At 34.8% G+C, this 27996-nt stretch overlaps 1 protein-coding gene across 5 annotated transcripts in view; it reads left to right on the plus strand.

Annotated features, from left to right (window-relative positions):
* The window catches only part of CADM2 (cell adhesion molecule 2), a 1119939-nt gene that overhangs the window by 1026963 nt on the left and 64980 nt on the right, over nt 1–27996 (plus strand). For 3 of the 5 annotated variants that reach the window (XM_051859415.2, XM_008267104.4, XM_051859418.2), the window contains one exon: nt 16444–16563. The exons of the other annotated variants lie outside the window; for them this stretch is intronic. In XM_051859415.2, the coding sequence (XP_051715375.1) occupies nt 16444–16563 (120 nt within the window). The remainder of the gene's footprint in view (nt 1–16443; nt 16564–27996) is intronic. 5 annotated transcript variants of the gene reach the window in all.

A 27996-nucleotide genomic window follows, 5' to 3' on the forward strand; every position in this document is an offset into this window, starting at 1 on the left:
TAATTTTAATGGCTTTGAAATGTTTTGTTCCATTGCTGTTCTTACCATTTGGAGAACTCAGATCAAGAGAAAAAGTTATTCATTCCCCAAATATGTAGATATTAAATACCTATCTTCCAAGTGAAAGAGCTCCATAACAGCAGAGGTAGATGACACTCAAGGAGATGATAGCTTAATGTGAAAGATAAATTAATAGAACACATAAAAGGTAACCTATAGAAGTGCAATTGACACTTTGAGATGCAATGACTTTGAACAGCCTTTGTCTTGACTATTGAAGAACAGGTTTTTTTAACTCTTTACTTAATCTTATGTGCATAAAGTTAATTGAAAATAGATCTTATTAAAAAATAAGAATAGAGGAATGGAAGAGGGGGGAGGAAGAAGTAAGGGAATATGGATGGAAAGAATCACTGTGTTCCTAAGTCACATTTATGAAATGCATAGTTTGTATACTGTAAATAAAAAGTTTATGGGTAAAAATAAATAAATAAATACAATAATATTTCAAAAAATATGCATTCAAAAAATACCAAATAGAAGAAAATCTATAAGAAGCTAGTCCTCCAGTACTGTTTTGTTCTTAGCCTTCAGGAGTTTAGTCCAAATGTCTGGAATTGAAACAATAATAACACAGTGACCTTGGATTATTCATAAATAAGTGGTACACATCACAAATGGAAATTCTCAGCACTCTGCCAGCTAACCAGATATAGAACTAATATTATTCCTCATTATTATTATATTTCCGATAGTGTTATTATACCAAAGGCAATCTAACTACAATTCTCTGGGGGAAAAAAGCCTACCCAAAAGTTGCATATAATTCATTACACATGGTGTTCTCTGCATTTCAACAAAATAAGACTAATTCAAAATGGTGCTGGCATTATAACTCAGTTGGTAAAGCTACTGCTTGTAACACCAGCATCCTATATTGGAGTGCCAGTTCAAGTGTTGACTGCTCTGCTTCTGATCCAGTTTCCTGCTAGTTTGTCTGCCAAGGCAGGTGAAGATGGCCCACATACTTTGGTTCCTGCCACCCACATGGGAGACCAGAAAAGAGTTCCTAGCTCTTTAGCTTCAGCCTAGCCAAAACCTTGTTGTGGCCATTTGAGGAGTGAATTAGTGGATGTAAACTCGCTCGCACTCTCTCTCTCTCTCTCTCTTTCAGTCTCTCCCTTCCTCTTCCTTTCAAATACATAAACAAGTCTTATAAGAAGTCAGTGCAAAATGAAATTAAAAGGTTTGTCCAAATAGGAAGTAAAAAAGTATTTTGGTTTAAAAATTTCATTATTCATGCATGATTTTTTTTAATAATACACATTTCCATGAACTTTTTAAAGATTGCAACATTAGCAAAGTGAAAATATAGAGCCCAGAAAAAAAAAGTTATAATTGTCCCCTTTTCCCTCGAACAATATCAATGTAGATGATTTAGGTAACTTTTCTTCTGCCCACGCATAGCTTAGAAAGATCTACATCCATCCACTCTAGTGAGATTAGCAGACACTTATTTATCACACTTGCAACGGCTTTAAGAAATTATCAGTGACTTTACAGTAAGCAATTCAATTTCTTCTATTTACTTATCACCAACTGCTTAAAAGATACTGTTTTGAAAGTGTCAAAAATGCACTATACCTGAGAAATTCTGAGAAAGAATATGTATGGGGCAAGAGAAACAAATCACCACATCCCCTCCCATTTCCTAAACTTTTCCTATTTGGCCTTCAATGATTTTTTTTCTGAGTTTTAAGCTTTTTATTCAGAGAGAGAAATGCATAGGAGACTGAGGGCTCTATCGAAGAGAGAGAGGAAAATCTGGATTCATACCAAGTACCACAAGCCAACCACATGGATGAGCATGTAGCCAGGAAGCTGAAATGTCACACACCCCGAAAGTGCGGGGGCAGCAAGTGGGCCCACAGAAGAAGGAAAAAAGGCCAAAGAAAAGGCTGGGCCCACCTTGTGCCAGGCCTTTTATTCACTTCCAAAGGGGAGTGGCTAATTACCCTGATTGGCAGGTGGTCACACAGGTGTGGCCAGGTAGGGGTCTTCAATGCTTTTAACCTCCTGTAAACCCAAGCTAGAGAAACTTATAACTCCTCAAAATACAGATGGAAGGTGGATGGAAATACTGGAAATCTTTAGTTTCACCTCAAGCCTCAAAGCAACCCTCAGGATGTGCCAAGACCCACAGTAATAGAAGTAGAATAAGATTGCAATTCAATTCTCCTGCAACTGTAGCTATACCATCGATGGCAAGTCAGGTTCATGGACAGGAGTAAAAGAGAATCTGCTTAAACACTCAATGGAGAACCCAAGTTGTCTCCAATTGTCATAACAGGTTTAAGATGCACTATTGTACAAGGTTTCTGATAATATTCTTTCTACTTCTCCAAATTTTCTTTTATTAAGGTAGTAATCCTTCTGGACAGTTAAAATTATATTATACAGCTCTAACTTAATTCTATTACTTCTTTATTTTTCTCCTAGTCTGGGTAATATTGTATAACAGTTTGCCACAACTTCATTATCTTAACCCCTGTTACTCATATTTGAATGGAATTGCCCACTATATATTTGCCATGTTCTCAATTTTATTTATGTTTACCTATTTTGCTTTTCTCGTACATCTTTCTAATCATATACGACAAATAAATTTTCCATAACTAGTATTGTGATGCCATCCAGTGAAATACAATCAAAACATGCTTATATTTCTGTACTGCCAATCAGTTTCTCACAGTTGCTGATTTGATATTTCTAAAATTCATTTGGCAGCTATGGTGCTTTGTTGTTGTTGTTCATATGTCTATTGCAATAAATACTGATGAAAAATGTGATATTGCTCTTTTTTATGCTTACAGGATAATTTACTTCAGAAGTAATACATTTAGAGAATAAGATCCATCACATTTTATTGTTAGCTGATAGAAACCACTGTATACAGATCATTGTAGATTTTTTAATTTTAGTAGTAACAGAATATTACTACTAGAAAGTCTATTTTTTTTTATCTAATGAAAGGTATCAAGCTATTAAATACGCTTTTCCAGCTTTTAAGAATCCATAAGACTTTCTCTTCACTCTGCATTTATTGCTTATAACAATTGTCAAGAAAAACTCAGAAGAGTATGCGCACAGATATTATACTGCTTCAAGCAAAGTTTCTAGAAGCTTTGCTGCTCAAGTAGACATGTATCTTTTTTAGAAACTGTATGCAAATATAGATTTGCCTTCCATACCAGGTACTCATTTTCCATTTCAATTGACATACTTAGCGTGTAAGAGAAGCAAATTGAGTCACGGGAGGGTGGTCTTTCTTTCATGTTAACAAAAGTTTCCAGTCCATCTAGCATCTTTTTCAAATGCCTAACTGGTGTGTACAAATATAAACTCAATTTCTTGAGCAAAATCATATATTTATGAGTGAATGCAGTCATAATTATGAAACAGAAACACATTGGGGACATTAAAAAGTAATATTCTAAGTTTGTGACAAAGCTTTGTTTACTGTAGGACTTTGTAAATATGATTATAATACATATATATAATACATATATCACTAGTCTAACAGGTATATATCCTTTACATATTCATTTCATAATTAATAACTTGAAAGCTAATGAGGACTCTCATCACAATAAAATGAAAAGTATACTTTTGTATTTCATAGTAAACACATCGCTAGAGTAAACATTTGGCAACCTCTGCTGATACACATTAACTATCACAATTATCCAGCAACAAAAGTATTGGACAAGTATTGGAATGCTATGTGAATTGTTTTTGCTTAGTTGTACTGTTAGGCAAAGTGATCCTTATAGATCACAATGTAATTAACAGAGTGACTCCTTGAGTGCATATGAGTGGGTGGGGAGTGGGAAAGAGAAGCCTAACAGATGTATACCCTAGCAAACGTTAAAAAGGGATTCAGCTAAATCTGCTGCCTTGCACGGAAGCAGACCTACCAGTTGGTAAATTAATTCTGTGTACCCTTAATGAGCATTTTTCCTTTACAGCAGTTTTCTTTAGAAGCGTAGATGGAAAGTATATGGTGTAGGAAGAAAAGGATAGGAAAGACATCCATATGGAGCAACAAAGAGTCTGCTAATGGAAGAGCCCTGTGATTGCTCCTCTCATCTCTGGCTCAGAGTTTCCCGGCAGTAATGAGTTGGATGATTCTTAAAACAGCATCTTCTTTAATCGTTGAGATAAAACATGCCATTTGTGGACATGAATAAGTAGGGAGAACTGTGATTCCTGCAGAAAGGCGACCGTCTGGCTGGATGGATTCATGTTGAACTTTGCAGAGAAGTGCAATGGCATAATATCCTGGCAACAGGAGTGCTGTTTTCATGATAAAGCATTTCAATGCTGCAATGTGTGTGGACACACCCAACACAGAGTTGAGGTTTCATTCTATTTCTTTGTTTTAAGAAGAGTGTGATGTGGATAAATTAAGGTTTCAGCTTTCAGAGTAAAAGTTCCATTCAGAGATGCCACTGTGAAGTAAATGTTTCTCCAGGCCTAGGTGGACCATGGACTCCAATGTCAACAGGACAACCCTCATTCCTGACTTGAGAGACAAGTCAATCACTCAAAATTCTCATCATTTAAATAAACTTTTATTGTAGTTTATATAAGACCTTTTCTCTCAGTAGCAGTATGTCATAAGGCAAATGGAAGGAATCCATGGCACAGACTTTCTAGATTCACTCATGTGAAAATAAGGCTGGCCTGTGGCTTTGCAAAACATCTACAAAGCTCTTATACCCAAATAGATGTGTATTAATGGGCTCATTTGTTAGAAATGTTTACAATTTGCAGTGGGCCATGAGGGAGAATTTTGGCTTTAGCTTTCAAAAACAATGACATGGCTAAGTAGAAGGTACAGATTTTACATAAAACCTGCTTTGCAACTTCTTGCAATGTGATTTTCAGAAACATCATAAGAAAACATCATGCATTTTTCTCTAGAATCTAAGAATTGCCCTTGATTCCTCTCTATCTTTTCTCCACTCTTTCAGCAGCTAGGTTCTGTAGACATTGCTCCCAAGCCATGTCTCCAAAATATCCACGTCTTGAGGCCCCTCTCTGGCTGATCTATTAAAAATATTGTCAACTGGATGCCCTGCTTCCATGTTTCCATTTCTTCAATCCATCTCCTCTTTGGATACAAAATAGAAGCCTTTTAAATGTATATGCCTCATGTCTTTCCTCCTTTAAACTCAGCTGAAAGCATTTCACCACACTTAGCATAAAACCTGAATTATTATTACCCTGGTTTTACCTGGTTTTGCTTATGACGGCTGCTCCTGCGCATCTTTATCACTCTCCACACACCCACTTCTGTCTCCCTGGTCCTCTGCAGGCTTCTCTAAGACATCAAACTCCTTCTCTTTTTATGAACTTTGCCTCTGTCTGTAGTGGTTACCCAGGGAGTCCAGGAAATGCTGCCTGGAAAAATGTTCTTTGCAAGATGAATTTTTCATCCCCATGTCAGATTAAACAAAACTTCTCAAAAAGGCATTTTTTTTTTGGTCCAGTTCCATTTAAACTTGTCTTAGCCCCATTATTTGATATTTTATTTTTCTATTTATATATTTGTAAAGTCAAATGTTGCATAACAACAATTTGATCAAAAACAGGCAACATATATGACATTGACACCAGAAGATTGCAACAGAACTAGAAATTTCCTACCACTTAGTGATGTCATAGCCATCAGGATGTTATAATGAACTGCGTGACCCACCTGTTTGTGATGATGCTGATGTGAAAATAACCCCACTTTGCTGCCTGTCATATGAAAGTACAGCACATAAAATTGTATGCGATACATTTTGTTAGTGATAATGAACAATGTTACTGGTTTATATATTTCTATACTGCATATTTCATCATTATTTTAGAGTATACTTATGAAAAAGAAAATTTACTAGAAAAACAGTTTGTCATATTACATTAGCAGCAGCCTCAGGCATCTCATGTGTAACACATCTCTTTGTAGGGTCCACAAGTGATGTCCAGTGACTCACCTATACTACCTAGCTTTGTGTAAGCACATTCTGTGTTGTTCACATAACAATGAGCTTGCCTAGCAATGCATTTGTCTCAGTGAAAGCAAGGCATGATTTATATATGAAGGAATAAAAAAAAAAAAAAAAACTCTGGAAAAATTGAATCAAAAGATAAGTAAGTGTGTTTGGGTACAAAGAATTTGAATTCCATCAATTTAAAGGGTCTTTTTAAAAGCTCATAGAAACGTATATTATGAAAAACAAATTGCGTGGATTTCAAACTTTTTTTTGCACCCAAAATTTTACTTTCAATTCCATTGTCCGCAAACTTCATGAAGTTCCCTTGTATTTACTTCACAATTCATACGTCAATGTGTTTTTTTTTGTTTGTTTGTTTTTTTTTTTTTTTTTTTTTGACAGGCAGAGTTAGACAGTGAGAGAGAGACAGAGAGAAAGGTATTCCATTGGTTCACTCCCCTAATGGCAGCCACAGCCGGAGCTGCAACGATCCGAAGCCAGGAGCTGGGTGCTTCTTCCTGGTCTCCCATGCGGGTGCAGGGACCCAAGCACTTGGGCCATCCTCCACTGCCCTCCCGGGCCACAGCAGAGAGCTGGACTGGAAGAGGAGCAACCGGGACTAGTACCCGGTACCCAGGACTAGAACCTGGGGTGCCGGCGGGACCGGCGGAGGACCAGCCTAGTGAGCCACGGCGCCGGCCAACCAATGGTCCCTTATAAAGTTAAGCAATGTAGAACATGAGCCATTATATTTAGAAGAATGATTAATATCTCTAATAAAGTTTTTGAAATCAGAAGCGCATTGCACAATTGATGTTGAACGTAAATGTTCATCTGAATGTTCAAATGAAAAATTTTATGATTATTAATACCTAAAATTGGGTTTTCCTTGGAAATCTAGATTATCATATATAAAGATAACATTTATACCTATCAAAACAGAAAACTTCTTTAATCTTATTCGATATCACATGCTTTGGTACCTAATATTTTAGTATCTTAGTAAATCTTTCTTCAGTATCTACTATATGATATACAAATTCCTTAGCCAGGGCCTCTGAACCTTATTCTGCAGAAGTAAATAAATCCTTCTAATTTTCTTAGTGAAAACAAAATGTCCAGGTTTATCACTCATGGGTTTCACCATGATACAATTAAAGCAATGTTTTCAAAGTCCTCCAATTAAATCCAATATTCCAGGAGATGATAAGATTTCCATAATTAGAAATATTTTACTTTGGTAAATATCAACTTCCTTATTTAGATCTTATTACGTTAAAATATTCTGAGAAGGTTTTCAATAATGTCACTAATTTCTAAGTGGAAATGAAGTTATTAAATATATTTTCTAAGGTTAAGAAGTACCTGGCTCCTTATGAGAGTTCTGGATAATAGGGATACAAGTGACTGGCGGTGGAGGAGGACATTGAAAGTGGAGCTCAATAGGCATGTATACGTAACTCTGCTTAACATTATTCTTACCTTTTATTAGGATTGTCTTCCAAGGACAAGTCAAAGTTGATCTCTTTGTTAATATGCTAGAATAAAAAGTATGAGAAAACAGCCATTAGTTTTCTTAAAATATATAATAGTAAATTTATAACAATAATCTTTGAAACATTCTCACATTACACTTTAATTTTCATTTAAGCATTTACTGCAATATTATATATTATATTTGGATGACAGTTATTACCTTGTAACAATTGGCAAATAGCAAAAATGTGTATGAAAATTAGAATTCACTATAATTAGTTAAGTGGAATAAATACTAATTTTAATTTAATGAAACATTTTCACATTTTGTGGCTTTGGTAACATAATATGTCACCATATTCAACAAAAGTAGCACAGTTTCGTTAACCCCAAGGACTGGATAATAGGATTGGTTCAAAATTATGGAGGCCACTGTTATTCTTTGGGAGAATCTATATATTAAATTAGAGGTAGAATCAAGATAAACATGGAAGAGAGCGCTATTAGGTTCCATGATGAGAAATCTATAGAGTAACATAAACATATAACCTAGTATGAGTTAATCAACTATTTTGTAAATGAAAGATGGACACTGGAAAAAAAGAACAAAAAAAAAACAAGATTAGGTAAGAACATTTAAGATAATTTTTAATCATAGATATTCTACATTGATAGGAAGAGTTACTAGAATATCCTAAAAGTGCCACTGACATTACATTTCTTTTTAGTCTTGTTCAGTTTCTCATTAATTTTTTTCAAATAAAATAAGACTATCTTTAAGTTTATACAGAAATATGATTTACAAGATGAGGTATCATATCAGATTATTTGATGCATTTTGAATCTGAACCAAAACCTTGAGTATTTCTCTATGTCCCCTGAGGTCTTGTGCAAACATTTTTGCATTTATAAATTTACTGAGTGAAGTTGTTTTGATTTTAGCATGTCAACCCCGATCCATAACTGATTAAGAATCTGGTTCAAAGGATTTATATAAATGACTAGGTACAAACTCTTCAGTTTTCAAAGGAGGAAGCATAGATGCATACAGGTTAAATAATGTGCTAAATATTTCTCAGAGATATGAGGCTATTTGAAAAAGTTTGTGAAAATGAAATTTAAAGATAAGTTTATTTTGGTGTCAAAAACTCTCCAAAATCCTTGCCAGGAGGAGACTTCAAAAAGTTCATGGAAAATAGTAATATGGTAAAATCATTATTAGGTTTCAAAATTTACTACCAAAAGAAACTCAACTATTAACTCCATTTCAGGGAACTTTTGAACTACCCTCATACTATTGCAAAATCTACATGAAATATATGAATATCTGGATTTCTTAGTGTTTTTTTTCCTACTGCTTCACGTTTCCCCTTTGTAATTCATGTTTGACTTGTTTATTTTTTTAATGAATGACACTAATATTTATGCATAAGAAATTTATATCCTCACAGAGCTTAAATGATTTGACCAATTCATCTGATTTACTTTTAGGTGCGAATCATCAGTAAATAGCTCATGGCATTAAAGTAGGTAGAGCTAAATGACACAGAATCATCTATTTCAAAGACATTTTTCCTACTTTAAATTTCACTTATGTAAAAAAGATTTATTTATTTGAAAGGTGGAGGTATGTACAGAGAGAGACAGAGGCAGAAAGAGAAGTCTTCCACCTTCTGGTTCACTCCCCAAATAGCCACAACCACCAGAGCTGAGCCAGACCAAAGCCAGGAGCTTTTTCCAGGTCTCCCACATGGGTGCAGCTTCCCTTGCTTTCCTAGGAGCGTTAGCAAAGAGCTGGATTGGAAGTAGAGCAGCTGGGACTTGAACTGGCCCTCATATGGAATGTGGGCACTGTAGGCTATGGCTTAATCTGCTATGCCATAGTGCCAGCCCCTAGATTTCACTTTACTTTTGTCAGTTTGGAATGTAAAAAAAGTATTTAAAGGGAAATTGCATACATATTTCCAAATAACATTGCTCTTGTTCATAAATTTTCCTTATAATTACATGAGACACCACCTACAGTTTAAAATTACTCCACTTTTCACTTAAAAAAAGGTTGTTTTTTTTTTTTTACTATTATTATTGTATAAGGATCCCATTTAGTATGAGATGTCAGTGGAAGCCACCCGAAGGATAAAAAGAGATTGATTCAAATCTAATTTTGAAAAAGAGTCTCTTTTTATGAAACAGATGAGGTTATTATAACTTCTGAGGAGGAGGCATGAACTGGTGAGTTGAGGCCTGTCAACCTGGAGGTTGCCATTCAAATGAGAGCCTTCCTGCTGTTGGCCACTTGCAGGCTGTAATCCGAATGGGCTGCTACATGGAGCTGACCATAATGGGAGCAGATAAATGTCCTCTTCTGTCCAGGCAAAAGAAAATACAGTAAACTTTCCTCTTAGCATTGCATCCATGGCCATGCAATTAGTGGTTAAGAAAAAAAAAAAAAAAAGAGGTTAAGTATTCCCTATTATTTTTAAGATAAGAAAGTATAATACCTTCCACCCAATAGATATGTCTTCCCTTAATGCTTCTGATACATGGCGAGTTCTAGCATTTAATGGATCTCCACTAATAGCTCTTTTCCCTGAGGTAGTGGGAGGTTAGTGACATAATGCAGGGAGGAAGTGGAAGTATGGATTCCATAGTAAATGGTAGTAGTTTTTCTCCCTATTTGAACACCAGTCCTTGGAGAGAAACAAGCAGCCTGGGCTGTTGGGGCTCTTTAGACTTAATTTTGCTTCGGAAATCCATTCTGAATGCCATTTTTAAAAAGAGAAACTGCCACAAAGCAAAACAGGTTGACAAGTTAGAAATTATTGTGCACTGCATTTGTAGAGAACAGAACATACCTTTAACCTGAAAAGCTCGTTATTGGAAAAAAGGTGCTGCACCACTCTTCAGTTTATTGTCTACTGTGCTTGTTGAAACTGATTTCATTCTGACAAGGTTATACAGGATCTGTTGTGCTCTAATAAGCTCCAACAACAAAATGTGGCTGCATTTTTAAAATTCCTTCATTAGAATGTGAAGAAAAGGACACTTTTCTATTATTTTTAATTGGCTGATATGATTTAGAGCTCTAACACTTTTCAAACATTGAAAATCTGCATTCAGAATCTCGATTCTTGAGTATGCTACAGTTTTGCTCCTTTTTTTTTGGGGGGGGGGAGTAACCTTTTCGACTTAAAGACTGTCACGAAGAACTATTAAAAATCACCTCTCATGTGAAAAGGTGGGTGGGAAGAGTAGCAACTTTTTACAGGGATTAACGATGTCTAAGGCTCAGTTACTGATTCATGTTATTAGAAGTGATAGTATTCCCTATCTACAGACATCATTTTCATTATCATCATAGTAGTGTTACTTATAAAGCACCTGCCAAATTCAGCAAAGGACCCTGGAGAAGCACAAAAGTATACGATGGGGCCCATTTCCTGTTTTCTTATTATCTTGTTAGTTCATGGAGATGCAAAATACAACCACTGTATATTAAGTGTCAAATGAGCACAGCCTTTCAGTTTTAACTACTCATTTTATAAAGAGCTATGATGCATATCCTGTGTACTGTGTACTTTATTATGAATACTAATTTTAAGATAGAGATTATTAATAGATTGCATTAGAACAAATGTAAAAACATTACTGTAGCCTCACACATATGCTTTGATTTGTGTCTTGCACTGAGAGAGATAGCAAGATGTGGAGCTAGAAGCAGGCACATAGCTAACCCGAGGCTGACCATCACAGCATATCACGAATGTGAGCCTCGTGGTGGGACAGAGTGAGGGAAGCCATAGATGAAGAATATGATGGGGATTTAGAGTGAAGGGAAAAACAGGAAGGGCTTAGTTGGTCAAGGACATCTTCACAGAACAGGGAGGAATCAAACCCAGCTTTGAGTAAAGAAATCTTGAAATGCATGAAGAAAAGAAGGTACTTTTCTGACAGAGAGAGCTAACGAAGGATTGGGGCAGAGTAATTTTGTCCTGTGGCAAAGTAACATTTTTAAAAAGCAAAGACATGTTGATGTATAAGGCTGCTCCTACAGTTTATTGGGAGAAAGACACATAAATATAATGATGACATAATAAGCATGGAGAGGTATATCTGCCAAGCGCTAGACAGAGCGGAGAAGGATGATATTAATGCGGATCAGCTGGAGGAAGCTTTACAATGCAATCGTATTTAAAGTGGAAATCAATGAATAGATACAAAAGAGATAATAACTGATATGAAATAAGCTCTGAGAATTTGGTAGCACAAAGAGTGGAAGGAGCTACAGCTAGAACGTGGGGAGAGTGACATCTTGTCTACTAGGCTTAAGCTTTCTTTGCTGTCTTATATTGGTACTGATAGCAGTAAAGAAAAAGAGCCCTGAAGAACTCTAATTGCTGTTGTTAACAGGAAACCTTAACATTAAAACTTGTGGTTGTCTCAGCTAACACTGTGAGTAGCTTGGAGTTCTTATCAGAGTTATGAGGATTGAGCAGGAGAGACAATAGACAAATTACTTTATCATAATTGAGTTTAACCATGGTCTTGGACACATTTTACTTTCCTTTATCAACAATTTTCTTTTTTTTAAGATTTATTTTATTGAAAGTCAGAGTTACAGAGAGAGGTAGAGAGGGAGAGAGAAAGAGAGAGAGAGAGAGAGAGAGAGAGAGTCTTCCATCCGCTGGCCTATTCCCCAAATGACCAAAATGGCCAGATCTGAGCTGATCTGAAGCCAGGAGCTTCTTCCACGTCTCCCACATAGGTGCAGGGGCCCAAGGACTTGGGCCATCTTCTACTGCTTTCCCAGGTCATAGCAAGAGAGCTGGATTGGAAGCAGAGCAGCTGGACTCGAACTGGCACCCATATGGGATGCTGACGCTGCAGGCCGTACTTTAACCTGCTGCGCTACAGCGCCAGCCCCTCAACAATTTTATTTGAACTGAAATAATGTTCTTTTGGTGATTAAATTCTTATATAAATGAACTAAATTGTTTACATTGCAGTTATTTGTAATCCAGCATTCAACCACACGAGTTACTTTTGAGGTCTGCATAGACTTTGTATTAATACACAGTTGTTCAAGAGTAGATTCAAGGATTCTCTCTCTCTGACATTATTGAAATATTGCAGAATTTACCTTGAAATATTACCTTTTACCTTTTACACGAGGTCAGTGCTTTATGTGTGCTATGAGTGAAATGAGAAATATGTCAATATAATGCATACCTTCTGTGTAGGACAAATTATAAGCAGATATTTTCATGTCTTAAAAACTTAACTTTTCTCAATTCTCTACCAGTAAAGGTGCTTATGCTTTCCTTTTAAAAGAAATCTCTGCATTTTCTATAGTGTGTGTAAATCATGATATATATATCATTTATATATATTGATATATTAATACATATTAATAAGTATTACATTCGTCACTTATACATATTTAACTATACATATTCATATTTAATTTATGTATTTCATAATATAAACTTACCACATTGTCATATATTACATGCATATTTAAGTTGTAGATCACAAGTCATGGCCATTTCTGAATTCAATTAACATCTCACATGAAATCATCAAGTTGTTTCAACAAGTTTTATGTTTTTTAATAAACAACTTGTTGATTTTATATAGGATGTTAATTGAATTCAGAAATGGCCATGACTTGTGATCTACAAAGACTGAGTTTCTTTTTCAGTAGAAATAAATTTTAGTGAAGGAAGAAGTAGGTTGTTGTCTGGAAATTTATCTGACAGAAAATGGCAATTGTATATATTGAAGACAGAGATGGAATTTTTTATGAAAAAACTAATGAAATCCTTTAGTTTTATATTAACTAGGTAAGCCTATCAAAAAATTGGACTTTTTTAGACCCTCTAAAATAGTTCTAGTTAATTCTGTAACAAATTCATTTCATGAACATTTGTTGACCTTGTGTATTGTGCTACAATTTAAACAATAAAACAGCAGTTCTTCCCCTCAGGGGCTAATAGTACAGTGGGGAAAGCTAACACCAGTATAGCCAGAAGGGATAGGAAACTTAGGTAGGAAAGAGAAATATCAATTTTTTTTTTCTATTTCTGAGAAATCCAGTTAATTCCAACTAGCACTGTTGAGTTATAATTGATTCCTATTAATCTTAGGGAATGAAATATTTCGATTCCTTCAGCTTTTACTATTTCACAATTGAGATGAAATAATTGCATGGATATGAATGAGTGAGAAGAAATGTAAGAAAAGGAAAAAGCCCTGAAAATTCTTTTTAAAAAGTTAATATTTACTTAACATTTTCAAAGCATATAAAATAAAGCTAGTAAGTAACAACTGTGAGAGTTTTCTTTAGGACAGTTGATTTTCTTGACCTACTTGTGTTTTCCAGGATACTGTCACAAAATTGCTTTTAGCCAATTTTTTTTTAATCTACACATAACATTAAAAAGGGAAAATGGAAGGGAATGCTGAAGAGATAAGTGGGAGGCAGATTATGTGTCAATAAAGTTCTGTGATGTTATCTCATCTATCTGACGTTTTAAAAGATTCCAGGGAAGTTATTTAAAGTGGATTAGTAATTATTAAAAAGCATTCATCTTTTTCTACTTTGAATAATAGCTTATGGAAAACAATCTATGATGGAACTTCAGAAAGGTTGTTGGAATAGAATAAAAAGATATTTATTTTGATACAAAAATTTGTGAAATACATGCATAATTTCTTCATACTATCCACCTTTTCATGGACTTTTTGAAGACCCTTGTTGCTGAATACATATTCACACTTTTAACATGTGAGGATATAATTTGGTTTGAACAATAATGTTCTTAGTACCTGAACATACATAGACTCTCCAAAATAATTCAAGATTTATTATTAACTAATTGTTGGTATGAAATAAGAAAAAAATTTCAAATAATTGTTATGGGTTTTTTTGCTAAACTAAACCAAACAAACAAAATTCTGTGTTTTGTACCGCTACTCTTAAGAAATAGCTGATTTTGAATTATTATTTTAGAATAAGACCCAATGGAATCATATTGTAACCCATGATCTGATAACAAATAATCTAATATTTTATAATATATGATAAATTTGGTTATATCAGACTCTATACATCATTGGAAATGACTAATATTGTGGAGTGTGCTTATATTTGCTATCCATGGAAGACATTAGCCTTTGCATTTATTAAATACATATATTTTGAAGTCCTAGTGAGCAAATGCTTTTGCTAACAAATAATGTATTGTTTTCTATTTTAGATCTGCATGAAAGTTAAAATGACACATGTTTTTTAATTTAGAAACTGTTTTCACTTACCTCATGTTCTGCCCAAACTATTTAAGAAAGTTAACTATAAGAAGGTATAATAAAAATTAGCAAACATAAAGTATATGTGCACATATACATAGTACTTATTCATTTATTGCATTGTTAAAGTCGCTTCTACTTTATGATCATGGTAAATTGCACTCCAGGCAATGCCCATTTTCCCTGGTGATTAATGTAACACCATTGAGTTTTCAGAAGTTGTTTTCTTAATTTAACTGGCCAGGAAGCATTTTCCCTGTTGAAAAAACAGGTGTAAACATCAATACTCCAGATAAGAGAGTGATCTCATGCTGGTTTCTAGTGTCTCCAGTGTGGAGAATTCAGCGGGTAGAGTCTGCACATTGAGTAGGTCTATTTATCAGAAGTAAAGCACCAGAAAATGTTTGGTATGATTCAAATATTTTTACTGAGAGAATGACAGAAAACCTTTTAATGGCAAAATAATCTGTCAAACTCTCCAAATATATAGGGGCTGTGTGACAAACATGTGAAATCAACCCCAGCACAGTAATTACAGGTAATTTGGGAACTGTTTCTAATTTTCTCACTGTGTAAATTACATGTCTATCCACCTGGGACAAAATGTGACTCCCTGAGGATCTCGCTGAGGTTCTCATAGTTTTACACTGCCTGTGTTGTTTCACTGTTCCCTGTGCTGCTCTTCATATTTGCAGCTGGTTTTGAGTAAAAGAAATGAAGATATGGGCATTAAATACTAAGCTGTTCTTTCTGGGTTTCTTTTTTCTCTTCATGTGATTCTATTTTTGACGTTTTTGCCACTTGACTATGGATTGGAGTTTGAATGTTACGGCTCAGGTTCATGTATGGTAACTTCTCCTAGGAATGCCGTCTTGCAGTAAATCATAAGCCTGGCAGCCTATTGGGTTCCTTGCTAGTTGACTCAATACTTGTTAAAGACTCCTAGGTACTGCAAAATTGTTAGAAGGCGTTACCAGCTAATCAGGGTAAGAATTGCAAGAGTCTAAACTGTACGTTAACATCATTTGTGAGAACAGGAGAAGCAAAATAACCGTAATAACAATTGGCTTCTTTTGTTTGTGTGTTTCTAAAGATTGCTCTCATCCTATTTCCTACCATTAAGTTTTCCAAAAGGAAAAAAAAAAAAATCAGAAAGCACTTAACATGCGTATACTCATTCATCGTTAACATTTCTTTAATCTTATATGGTGGTATTCGTGTTTATTTCTGTATGTGTCCATTCTTTATTTTGACAAAGCATGTCATTTTTCATTTTTATCTATATGTATTTGGCTACTGCATGTCAAACTTTTTAAATGACTCAGTGAACAAATGAATTCCTGTCATTTTAAATTTCACTCTAAACATTACAATCCATCCACTTTATTCTCAAACATTCCTCCAAGTTCTTGCTCTGTGTTGGAGCATAACAAAATAAGTGAAAAAAAATGACAGGAATTGTACGGTACAGTCAGTTTTGTACCTGATTCTCTGTTTAAGCTTGTTAAAGTTAAACCTAAATAAGATATGTGTATTTATAATTTGAATCATTTGTGTTTCTCTTTTGTTTGCATGATATGATTTTGTTTTATATTTTTTTTCCACTCACCAGATGTTCCCAACACTTTGCTTCCCACTACTATCATCCCCTCCCTTACCACTGCAACAGTCACAACCACTGTAGCCATAACAACCAGTCCTACCACATCTGCAACAAGCAGCAGCATAAGAGGTACAGTATGCTTCTTTGTTATGGCCTAGAAAACACAATAAATAGAGCTTTAATGAGGTGTTTACAAAGGGTAGAAAAACTGAGACCCAATTTTACTTAATTGTAAGATGTAATTGAATCATCAAAATTGTTGCAATTAGGATTATTGAAATAGAATATAAGACAAAATGGTACGTTTAATTTTAAGTGTTACCTATGATTATGTCAAAATACTTCAGAATATAGGTTAAAATATATGGGGCACTACACCATTGAACAGATTTAAAATGTGAACATAGGACATAATTTTGCCTTGCCTTGAAAAGCAAGGAAATTCAATAGTTAAGGGTGCAGAGGTTGATTTTGTTATTTTTAAGATATTAGTTTCATGTTAATGACTTGCAATTCCTCTGCAACTAGATTAAAGTACCTATACTACTGAAATTGTTCTAAAATGAACAGAGTCCACGAGCTCCTTGTAACCTTTTTACCACATAGAACTTTAGAGAGAATATTCACTATGTACCTGTGTGCCATCCTAAGATGATTTGCTGAGAGGATGTACTTATTCTACTACTAGAATATTATAAAATAAATGTTATACAGTTATCCAGAATAATAGGAATAGATATTTGGCTCAATGAGTAATTTTATAATTTGTAAATAAACATTTTGATTTCAAGGATAGCAACCTTGATGGACTTGAAGTATCCTTGAGGGCAAAAGAAACAATTAAATAATGGTTGAGAAGTATAAAAATTATTCCTGAGCAATTGTTAAGTAGTTGCAAATGATGCAGAAATAAAAAGATATTTGAGGAAATTATTGAAAAACAATCTTTAAGCTTATTTTCTTTATTAACAATGTTCAGAGATTTAGTCATATTTAAGTCTGTCTTTTTCCTACTTCTTATATGTGTTTTGTCTCATGTTTGCTATACTAATATGTGTTAACTTAACAATGTAACTTGAAATTCTTAGAGACATCAAGTATTATATGTAAGTAAGTTTTACCAAGGACATATTTGGCACTATTTTTCTCAGTTGTATATATTGTTCGGTTGGACAGTCTATTTTTCTTGGATTTTTTATTAACTCTTTTTATTAAATTGAGTTAAGAGCTTTGAATTACCAGTTTCTCTTATTCCAGAAAAAAATATTGTCTGCAATATCCAGTTGTTAATGATTTTGTAGAATATATTAGATAATGTAGAACACTGAAGACTAACTTTGATGGTATTAGCAATAATAATTTCTCAGAAATAAATAAGGTTGTTTTTGTGTAACTGCAAAAACTTTATTTGAACTAAATCTGCAAGTGGGAAAAGTTTAAAGATCTTTTTATCCAAATATATATATACATATATATGTATATATAAACGGGAGGAAGCAATAAGATGAAGCAAAAAGGTTAAAAACCCTTGATCTAAACTGAAAGAAAATTTCAAGTTCTGTGCTTTAGTTAGTTATGTTCTGTAAAGATTTTTATAAACAGTAACTGTAATTAAATGTAAGTATTGCATACTAACAAAAGCTCTATCAATAGTGGTAAGTTCTGAGTATACTTACACATTCCCTGAAGGAAAAGGAACAAAGTACACTGACAAATACTTTAGAAAGCCAATTTGTGACACAATTGCCTAATAATTAATTGTTTCTCTTTTTTCTATACAAATTGTTGAGTACCTGCAGTATGTATGGTTTTATGCCAGGCCCTAAAATTATGACAATTACTTATTATATATAAAATGACCAGCAACCAAATTAATACATTTCCTCCAAAGCAAACAGTGTTTGTGCTTATACTTTAGAGAGAAGTAGTCATGTTTATTTTAGTAAAATCCTGAATATGTCATTTGATTCATTGAAACAGAATCCTAAATAAATATATATTTACAAATATATGAATTTATATATACATATGTATATATAATACATATATAATATATACATATTTCCATATCTGTGTGTATTTATACTTATAAACATGTTAACATATATAAACACATAATTATAGACTAAAAGAAGAAAAAAATTATTTATTTCAAAGTAAACAGCCTCTTTAATATTAGTTCACATGAACCTTAAATGGGATTTGGCATTTATTGTATTCTAAATAGCCTTTAAAATGAAATGACATGTTTAGCTTTTCAGGTAAGTTCACCTGTTTATTAGAGTCATTATATTTTTGTGAACTTGATGAGATGAACACTAAACTGCTAAAATTTAATCTATTCCTCTAACAAACTCCCAAAAAACTCAAGGAAGTCACATGTGCAAACACACACACACACACACACACACACACGATTCTCCTTTTTAACTTTAGTATTGAAAGATAAGAGTATTTTCAATGGCACCAAGATATATAAGAATAAAGGATATTATAAGCTATGCAATTAAAATTACCTGTCTTAAAATAAAAAAAAATAGTATTCTTGCCCTTGAATGATAATCTAATGCTTGTGTTTTTCTTCTGTCTTAGCAAATATCTGTGTACTATGGAAGTCACCAAGCTCACTGGCATCATTAATGCCTGTGTTTGAGGGGATAGGGGTTCATTCACTGTATGAATGAAGATTGGTGTGAATTTTGCATTTCATTTTTAAAGTTACTAGACAGTACTTTGCTTTTGCATTATTTATTTAATGATAACTTTCAGATACAATTATATTTTAATAGAATCCACTTATTTATGTTTGGGAAAATATTTCAATTTTATAAAGAAAAAGGAATCATCTTGGGAAATGTTACTTAAGAAAAGCTCAAAACTAAACACGGGATATTTTTCAACCTGCAATATTTCTACTTAGGTCACTTATTTGATTTCTTTATTTGATAATTTGAGAATGGTTAGATTTTATTGGGTCTAAATAGTTCTTCAAGTTTAGTAAACTGTAACATGTATCTTTGTATATTTAAAAAGTGAACCTGAGTCACTGTGACTATCTCCATTTACAGTTTTACAACACTCTTTCTTGTCAAGTGTTTCTTCCTATGATGTGATAAACATTCAGTGTGAAATAAATTTAAAGAACCATAGCTCTGGCTATATTAGAAATCAAAATGAAACGGAGGAAAAGAAACTACTCAAATGATCAAAGTCATAGCCTTGAGAATCTGCAGATTTCTTCAGTTTGCTTCAAAAATGTGTTCCTATTGGAGGCAGTGGAGTTGTAATCATAAGGGAATGAAAGAAGCAATTAGCAGGGCCCTGTTAGAAATAAGGCTGTCAAAACATGGAACAGTGAACCAACTTAAACAGCCTTGGGAAAGGTAAAAAGTAAGTAATCCCTGGTATCTTTGGTTATAAGTTTTGGTTCATCTATTTTGGAGGTCTTTGATTTTTTAACGATATATTTATTTACTTGAAACAGTTACACAGAGAGAAGGGGAAACACACACACACACACACACACACACACACAGATCTTCCACCCACTGATTCACTCCCCTGATGGGCACAGCTACGGCTGGGCCAGACCAAAGCCAGGAGACAAGAGTTTCTTTCTGTTCTCCCACATGAGTGGCAGGAGCCCAAGAATTTGGGCCATCTTCCACTGTTTTCCCAGGCCATTAGCAGGGAGCTGGATCGGAAATGAAGCAGCGGGCCTCGAACTGGTGCCCATATGGGATGCCAGCACCATAGGAGGCAGCTTTACCTGCTAGGCCACAGCGCTGGCCCCGGTCCTTGATATTAAATCAGATTCTCAGCATTTTCATCAGGAAAACCAAGAAGCTTTTAATTCATAGGACTATGTTGAGGATAATATATTTTGAAGAAAAACTGTGTGATTGTTAAGTTTAACAAAGATTATTTGAGCAAGAAAATGTCCCCAGAACAAGAAAGCATTTGGGAAAGAAGCCGTTCCAGAAAGCCTCATCTTGCCACATATGGGATCATATTTGTATCTAGAGAAAAGGAAGTGACATACAGAAACAGCGTGACTGGCATCAGTATTTGCCTTATATAGACCTGGTCTCATAAGTTGGCATCTTGTGTTTAACTGAAGCTTTATTGTTGTAAGTGGCTGAGACTCAGCTTTGCAATATAATGTTAAATTAGTTTATAGTTGTTTGCATACTAATTTAGGCTACAGTTCCCTACAGATAGAAACAGACTTAGGCCAAATTTGATTTAACAAAGAGTATCTAGAGTTCTGAAAACATGATCAGTCCTCAGTAGATGACAGGATTGTTGCTTAGCTCTCTTTATTAAAGCAAACACATTACATCATACAATTAATGACGTGGTAGTTTTTTTTACTGTAAGTAATTATATTTAATTCTGGGAAATTTCTTTGGTGTTAGTGCATAGATTGTTGTTTAACCTCAAAGTTATTTTTACTGATTACATAAAAAAATTGTTAGACTAAAAATGGTGCTGCAGCATTTGGAGCCTTTACAGTTACCTGCCTACTTATCTTTTGAGGTTTTCTTGATCTATATGTGCACAAGCTCAATTTTTTAAGATCTCTTAAAATGTTCCCATTACAAAAAAAAATTTCTGCAACAGGTTCTTCTTTTGGAAACTGCTAATTTTCTTTAAGACTGTAGCCTAAGTAACTATTTTTCTCTTATAAATGTTAGGTATTTAGGTCACAATGATAACTTCTAATGAGTTAAACACAGCCCTTTAGAAAATGGTCTTCAGTGGTCTCAATGACTTAATGTGATTTTGACTATCAATATAAATATTACTTTAGCATAGGATATTTAATTTGAAATTAATTTTTCTTTTTATCATAAAATTTTACTTTAATAATAACCATATTATAATCTAATAATCCTTATTAATACTTTCATATTACAGGTGATGATATTGCTATTGAAAATTTAGGAGATTTATATGAAATATATTGACATGTATCATTGATTACATATATTTATCATTTTTAAAATTTAATAGGCAAAGAGATAGACACACAAACACACACACATATAAACAGAGAGAGAGCTCCCGTTCATTGGTTAACTCCCCAAATAAATTCCTGCAGGGACCAGAGGGCTAAAGCTGGGAGACAGGAACACAGTCCAGATTTCACATGTGAGTGGTGCCATCATTTGGCTAGTACTACTGTGTCTCACGGTGGTCTGCACCAACAGGAAGCTGTTGTCAGTAGCCAGAGCCAAGAATTTCACCCAGGTACTCCTTTTTAGGGCAAAGGCATGCAAAAAGGCATCTTAACTCCTTAGCCAGACACCTACCACTATCAAAATTTAAAAATTTAAGAGTTCATAACTGAAACTTTTATACTAAAGACAGAAAAACACTAAGTAATTCATTGATAATTGTTTCTGCCTCTGCGAGTGTATTAATGTCCTAAAGGTGTAGCAATGACCTTATAGATAGAGAAAGAAGATATCAAATATCCAGTGTTCTCCTTCTAGTACTAAGAGACTGTCACATACTTCAGACTCTTCAATATACCAGATGGTGAAAACTCACAAAAATGGTGAAGACGTGTATAATCCATGTAAAATCAAGATGAATTCTTGCTTTAGACACACATTTGATTTTACATCAGACTTAGAAGTCATAAAGTTAGAATTTTATTAGCAAAAGCTAAAATTGATCTAATAATCCCAACGAATTTGTTAATTATAATGAGCCTAACTGGAATGGAGCCTTAGTTCATAATAACACTGTGAAACAAAAAGAGGAATCTTTTAAGAAATCAAACATCATCAAATTATCTAGAATCAGGGTAATATTGAACAAACTCACAAAATTGGAAAGATGAGTACTCAATTGTTTACTTTATTCAGGTTACTATAATGAAAATATCATATATATTTTATTATTATTTTTTATTTGACAGATAGAGTTAGACAGTGTGAGAGAGAGACAGAGAGAAAGGTCTTCCTTCCGCTGGTTCACTCCCCAAATGGCCGCTACGGCTGGTGCTGCACCGATCCGAAAGCAGGAGCCAGGCGCTTCTTCCTTTTCTCCCATGCGGGTGCAGGGCCCAAGAACTTGGGCCATCTTCCACTGCCCTCCAGGGCCACAGCAGAGAGCTGGACTGGAAGAGGAGCAGCAGGAACTAGAACCCAGTGCCCATATGGGATTCTGTCGCCGCAGGCGGAGGATTAACCAAGTGAGCCATGGCACCAGCTGAAAATATCATATATTAACTGGTTCTTAAACAGCACATTTTTGTAGTAGTTCTGAAGGTTGGTAAATTCAAGATCAAGATGTAGGCAAATTCAGAGTCCAGTGGAGGTCTGTCTCTCGTGGAATGTGACTTGTACCTTGTATCCTCCTTTGGTGGAAGGTGCAAGGCAGCTTTCTGCAGCATCTTATATAAGGGCACTAATCCTAGTCATGAGGGCTCCAGCTTCATGTTCCAGTCCCCTCCAGTGGCCTCTCGACCTTAGAGGTTGGCATTTCAGCATATGATTATGGGGAAGGAAAAACACAGACATTCAGAATATAGCACTATTAATACATGTGTATCAGTAAAAATATTTGTAATAATTCATGTAAAGTAAAATAAATTTTAGCATACATCTAGAACAAATGTAGCTATAGTCTAGAAATTATAGGCTCATTTGCTGTCATAGTTTTGAATCATGTGAATTATTAAACTTAATTATGTAAATGTATGTGAATTTAGGAAATTATTTGTATAATCACAAACCAAAAACATTTAGCAAATGACTACTTTTCCCTCTAAAGCCTTATTGAAGCAAACTTAGTGACCAGTGAAAAAAGTCAGGTACACTTAGCTGAACTGTATAAATTGAAAAAATAAGTTGGTTCAGTGTTTACTTTGCACCAGCAGAGGGAAATTAAGATGAATTGTCAAATTCCAATCACATTAAACTGGATATTTTTCATGAACCTCCATTCCCTAAAAATGTGGATTGTGAAAAATAGCGTTTTCTGCAGATCCCTTTACCGGTAGTAGTGTCATATCCCTATCTCAAGATAAAATAACATGCCAGCACCATGGCTCACTTGGCTAATCCTCTGCCTGCGGTGCCAGCACCCTGGGTTCTAGTCCCGATTGGGGCCCTGGATTCTGTCCCGGTTGCTCCTCTTCCAGTCCAGCTCTCTGCTGTGGCCCGGGAGGGCAGTGGAGGATGGCCCAAGTGCTTGGGCCCTGCACCCACATGGCAGACCAGGAGGAAGCACCTGGCTCCTAGTTTCAGGTCGGAGCACGCCAGCCGCAGCAACCATTTTGGGGGTGAACTAACAGAAGGAAGACCTTTCTCTCTGTCTCTATGTCTTTCTGTCTCTCTCTCTCTCTCACTGTTTAACTCTGCCTGTCCAAAAAAAAAAAAAAAAAAAAAAAAAAAGATAAAATAACCTATAGTAAAACAAACACAAAATGGCACATGCAGATTTTAAACTTCTGTCTGAAACATTCATTTAATTAAATCAGGTCATGAACAATAATGATATTGCCTATACTTTTATTCTCTCCCTTGTGTATATGGAAAGAAAATCCAGTGCACCTTTGTTTTATTTGGTTTCATTGATTTGCCCCTTCTTTCACTTTTGGCTTAGACACTTTAAAAATAGAATACAAAGAGATAGAGAAACATTTGTCAGATTAAAAGAAAAAGAAAGCCAGCCATAAGAAACAATGAATGGAGTAAAATCATTATGGTTCTGAGTTAATCGCTGTAAATGCACTCAGAGCATTTGGAATGCTAAAATATATCATCTTGACACAGTTAAATCCCAAAGTGTGCAAATCAAGAATTTGTTTATGAGCATTCATTATGAGTGTTTAGCTATTAAAAATGTTTCTCATTTTATTGGTGGTAATAAAGCACAATTTGCATGGTGTTTTGAGCTTTTAAAAATTAAGTGTCAATATGCTAAGTTTTTTTTTAACTTGACAAAAAATTAAGTAATAATTCAGCATCCAGATGGTCCATATAGAGAAACCTGCTTATCTGCAAAAAGACAGGTTTCTAGGTTTAAACTATAAACACTACTAAATTTTCATTAGTCGTTAAAAATAACTAAATTGATTATATGAAGTTGACCTAGTTTTAAAGCTAAATATATGAAACAGCTAATAATAAAAACAAGATACTAAAAGTGCTTCTTACTTGGAATGAATAAGCGACATATATGCTCTGTAGCTGGGACACTTTCGACCTTGCTGCAAGCACCATATTGCTGATGCTAATGGAGGGCCTGCAGGCTTAGTGAGGGGAATAATGCTGGCTGGGGGCTCATTTACTTTAGTCTGCTATGGATCCAAACATTTAAATAATTGTCATGTGTCAAGTTAGCATAGAGTTCTGAAGTTATTTTTTTTACTCTAGTAGACTGGATTTGGAACAGGAATACCTATCACTTGTTACTAAATAGTGTTAACTATTTCCAAAATTCATTGTGACAACTGCCTCAGACTTATATGTAATTGAACTCTAAAAAGAATTGGAAATCTTTAAATAGCTTTTTCTATGTGGCATTTACGACATATTTGAGGAAAATCAATATTCATGTTTTCTTTCCAATACTCTCTTATTTCCTAAGGATGCTCTCATGCTTGTGTAATTAAATGCATCAAAAAGCTTAAAGAATTTCACTTCAAGCTTATTTAATTCTTTGGCTGACATCAATTTCATCAGAAATCTTTGTTCCATTTCTTTATATTTGTTTTAAGTAAACATATCTGCTAATATTCTTTTCACTTCTATAAATTTAGGAGTGTCTTAATTGATTTAAAGAACCCTGGATTTAATGTAATCTAACAGGACGCCTATAAAACAACCTTTAAGAAAGAAAAAGAAGTGTTTCTCAGCTGAGTATGTTTTATTTTCTTAAGTTCATTTTCATATAAAATACATATTATTATAAATACGAAATTGGAAACTTGCTATAATTTATTGTATTCAGAAATCATATTTCTTACGAAAGTATTGAGACCAAAGTGAGTTACATATCATTGAGATGAATCTCTGTTTTATATTTTAAAACTTGGCCTACATATATGCATAAATGTATTTCTGGAACATCTCTAAAATTATTTTAAAAATCATTAATAAACTAAACTGGATGTATCTTTCTTACTAACCCATGAATTAAATTTATGAGCTGTGCCTTTGAAGCTGAAAAGATTGCCGGCACTGCCCTTGCTTCTTTGACACTCCACATGAAACACAGTTAATAACCTCCCATGTAAGCTTGGTGAAACACTGAATTGATACTAATTATACCAACTTTGGGATAGAAGGTGACCTTGACTTCAGCTGGAACTTTCTGCCAGGACAATAAATAAGAGCAAATGCCACAAAGCATGACTTCTGAGAAGGTTCTAATATAATCTATTAACTTTGGGGAGTTCATGGAATTGCAATAAGTGCTCAGATAATTGTGGTATTTTAAAACATCTCTTGCTTCAATAATACAGTAGTTTCTTATTTCTCTAGATTTCAAATAACCTCCCATTAGCTTTCTATACTCATTTAAATTAAGCTGTGGCCAGAAAATTAAAAGCTACTTGATGCAAAGTGTGCATAAGGCAATTACATGGCAAGAAGATAGATTTTTCTGAATCACTTCTGAAAATGTTCATGTTACTTATATAATTTAAATATCAGAATGGCTTATGATGAAACTATGACAAAAGTGATTATTAAATAAAGAAATGTTTTTATAAAATGAGTCGAGAAAAATGACTAAGAAAATACTATTGTCCCAATAGGCACACAAGTTTAAACTCTTGCAAGCAATCTGTCAAGACCAATGATGTATAGCAGTTTTACAGCTAAAAATTCAAGCCCAACAGTGTTATAAAAGAAAGGGTCAATAAAGTTGATATGAGTGGCAATAGGTAAAAATAGAAATTAAACTTTCAACATTATAGTTCAAAGAATTACATTTATATGAGTGGAATTCTGTTCAAAGTCTTCAGTATAATAAATAGAAATGCCTGGCGTAAGTCCACTTAATTTGCATCTTTGAAAATATGTATAAAACCTGCTACACTCAGGGCTATCTATCCAACTAGTGAGTTAGCAAAGAATGAGGAAACAGAAAGCATTGTGAGCGAATATGAGCCATTACATTAGATTATTCGAAAACATATTCTCTCAAAAGCATCAGCACTGTGTGCTCTAAGAATCAGATCCTACAATAAAGAAAGTCCACCATGAGTCGTACTTTGGAAATTTATATTCATTAAATAAAAGATAAAAAAAAAAAAAAGAAAGTCCAATGCTCTTTCTAAGTAGTCTGGGTTAAATGGGGGAATGTACAATGGTTTTAACACAAGAGTTTTTAAAATCCTGTCCTTTGAATATTGGTTTAGTAACCCTTCAGCCCCTTAAAAGTGATTCAGGATAGCACCCAGAAACTCACAGGAGTCTCAGCAGGGATTAGCCAGGAGTTGAACAGAGACATACTGAACAGAGTGTCAGCAGTTTGGGGGAGTGGTGGGTGAAGAATCACAGAATACCAGCAACAGCAAGATGCCATTAATAGCCCTAGACCTGAAGGGTCAAGGGAAGAAAGGGAAGTTTTACCAACCCTTGAAGAGCCAGAGTCAGAAAAGACGGAGCTTAGGAAAAGGGCAGTTTTCAAGACAGGTCACAGCCAGGAGCAGAATCTCAACAAGATGGGGTCATTGAAGGGGGAGGGGCCACAAACCCTACCCCTCTGTTCTCCTGTCTTTCAATATCTTCCCAGTACCCAATTTCCTCTGAAAATCAGAAGTCAAGTGATGTGGGTGAAGCAGTGAAGAGAAGTCAGCCTCACAGAGCAGAAAGCAAGGAAAAACAGAATGAAAGATGAATTTGTGGATCCAATGGAGATTGAAAAGCAGAGATTCTTATGTTTTTGAGCAACGGGAGGCATGATTCTTGGCCATACCATTGTTGACCCCGTTTCCACGTGGTCTCCGTACGTGGCTGTGCCTGTCTTAAGTTGTCCCCCAGGGGATCTTACCCGTCGTTGACTAACCAGTGCTCAAAACGGGAGACCACAGGAGTGCTTGCTCAGATAGGGGTAGGGATGAGGAACAGTGGTAATCAGGAATGGCATGACTGAACACAGGCTGTGGGCCATTTGAGTGGCTGACCAGAGCTAGTGGGGTATAAAACAGTAACAGTTGTGGCGATGGGCAGTTTCTCAGGGTAGGATGATAGGGCAGGTGCGTCTGCTAACAAGGCAGGCTCTCAGTCTTGTTCAGCTGGTTCTGGTTGACTGTCAGTTGCAGGCTTGATGTTTCTGGCTGGTACCCAAATGGGCTGTCCTGCATTCTCTGGAAAGACACAAGCATATCCTCTACCTTGGTTAGCAGAGGGTGTGGTCTCTTCCATTTTCCTGTCAGGGGATCTTTTTCTTTTTTCTTTTTTTTTTCTTTTTTTTTTTTTCATTTTTTTTTTGATAGGCAGAGTTAGACAGTGAGAGAGAGAGAGAGAGAGAGAGAGAGAGAGAGAGAGAAAGGTCTTCCTTCCATTGGTTTACCCCCCAAGTGGCTGCCACGGC

This window comes from Oryctolagus cuniculus, chromosome 4 (assembly GCF_964237555.1).
Source record: "Oryctolagus cuniculus chromosome 4, mOryCun1.1, whole genome shotgun sequence".
Taxonomy (NCBI): Eukaryota; Metazoa; Chordata; class Mammalia; order Lagomorpha; family Leporidae; genus Oryctolagus; species Oryctolagus cuniculus.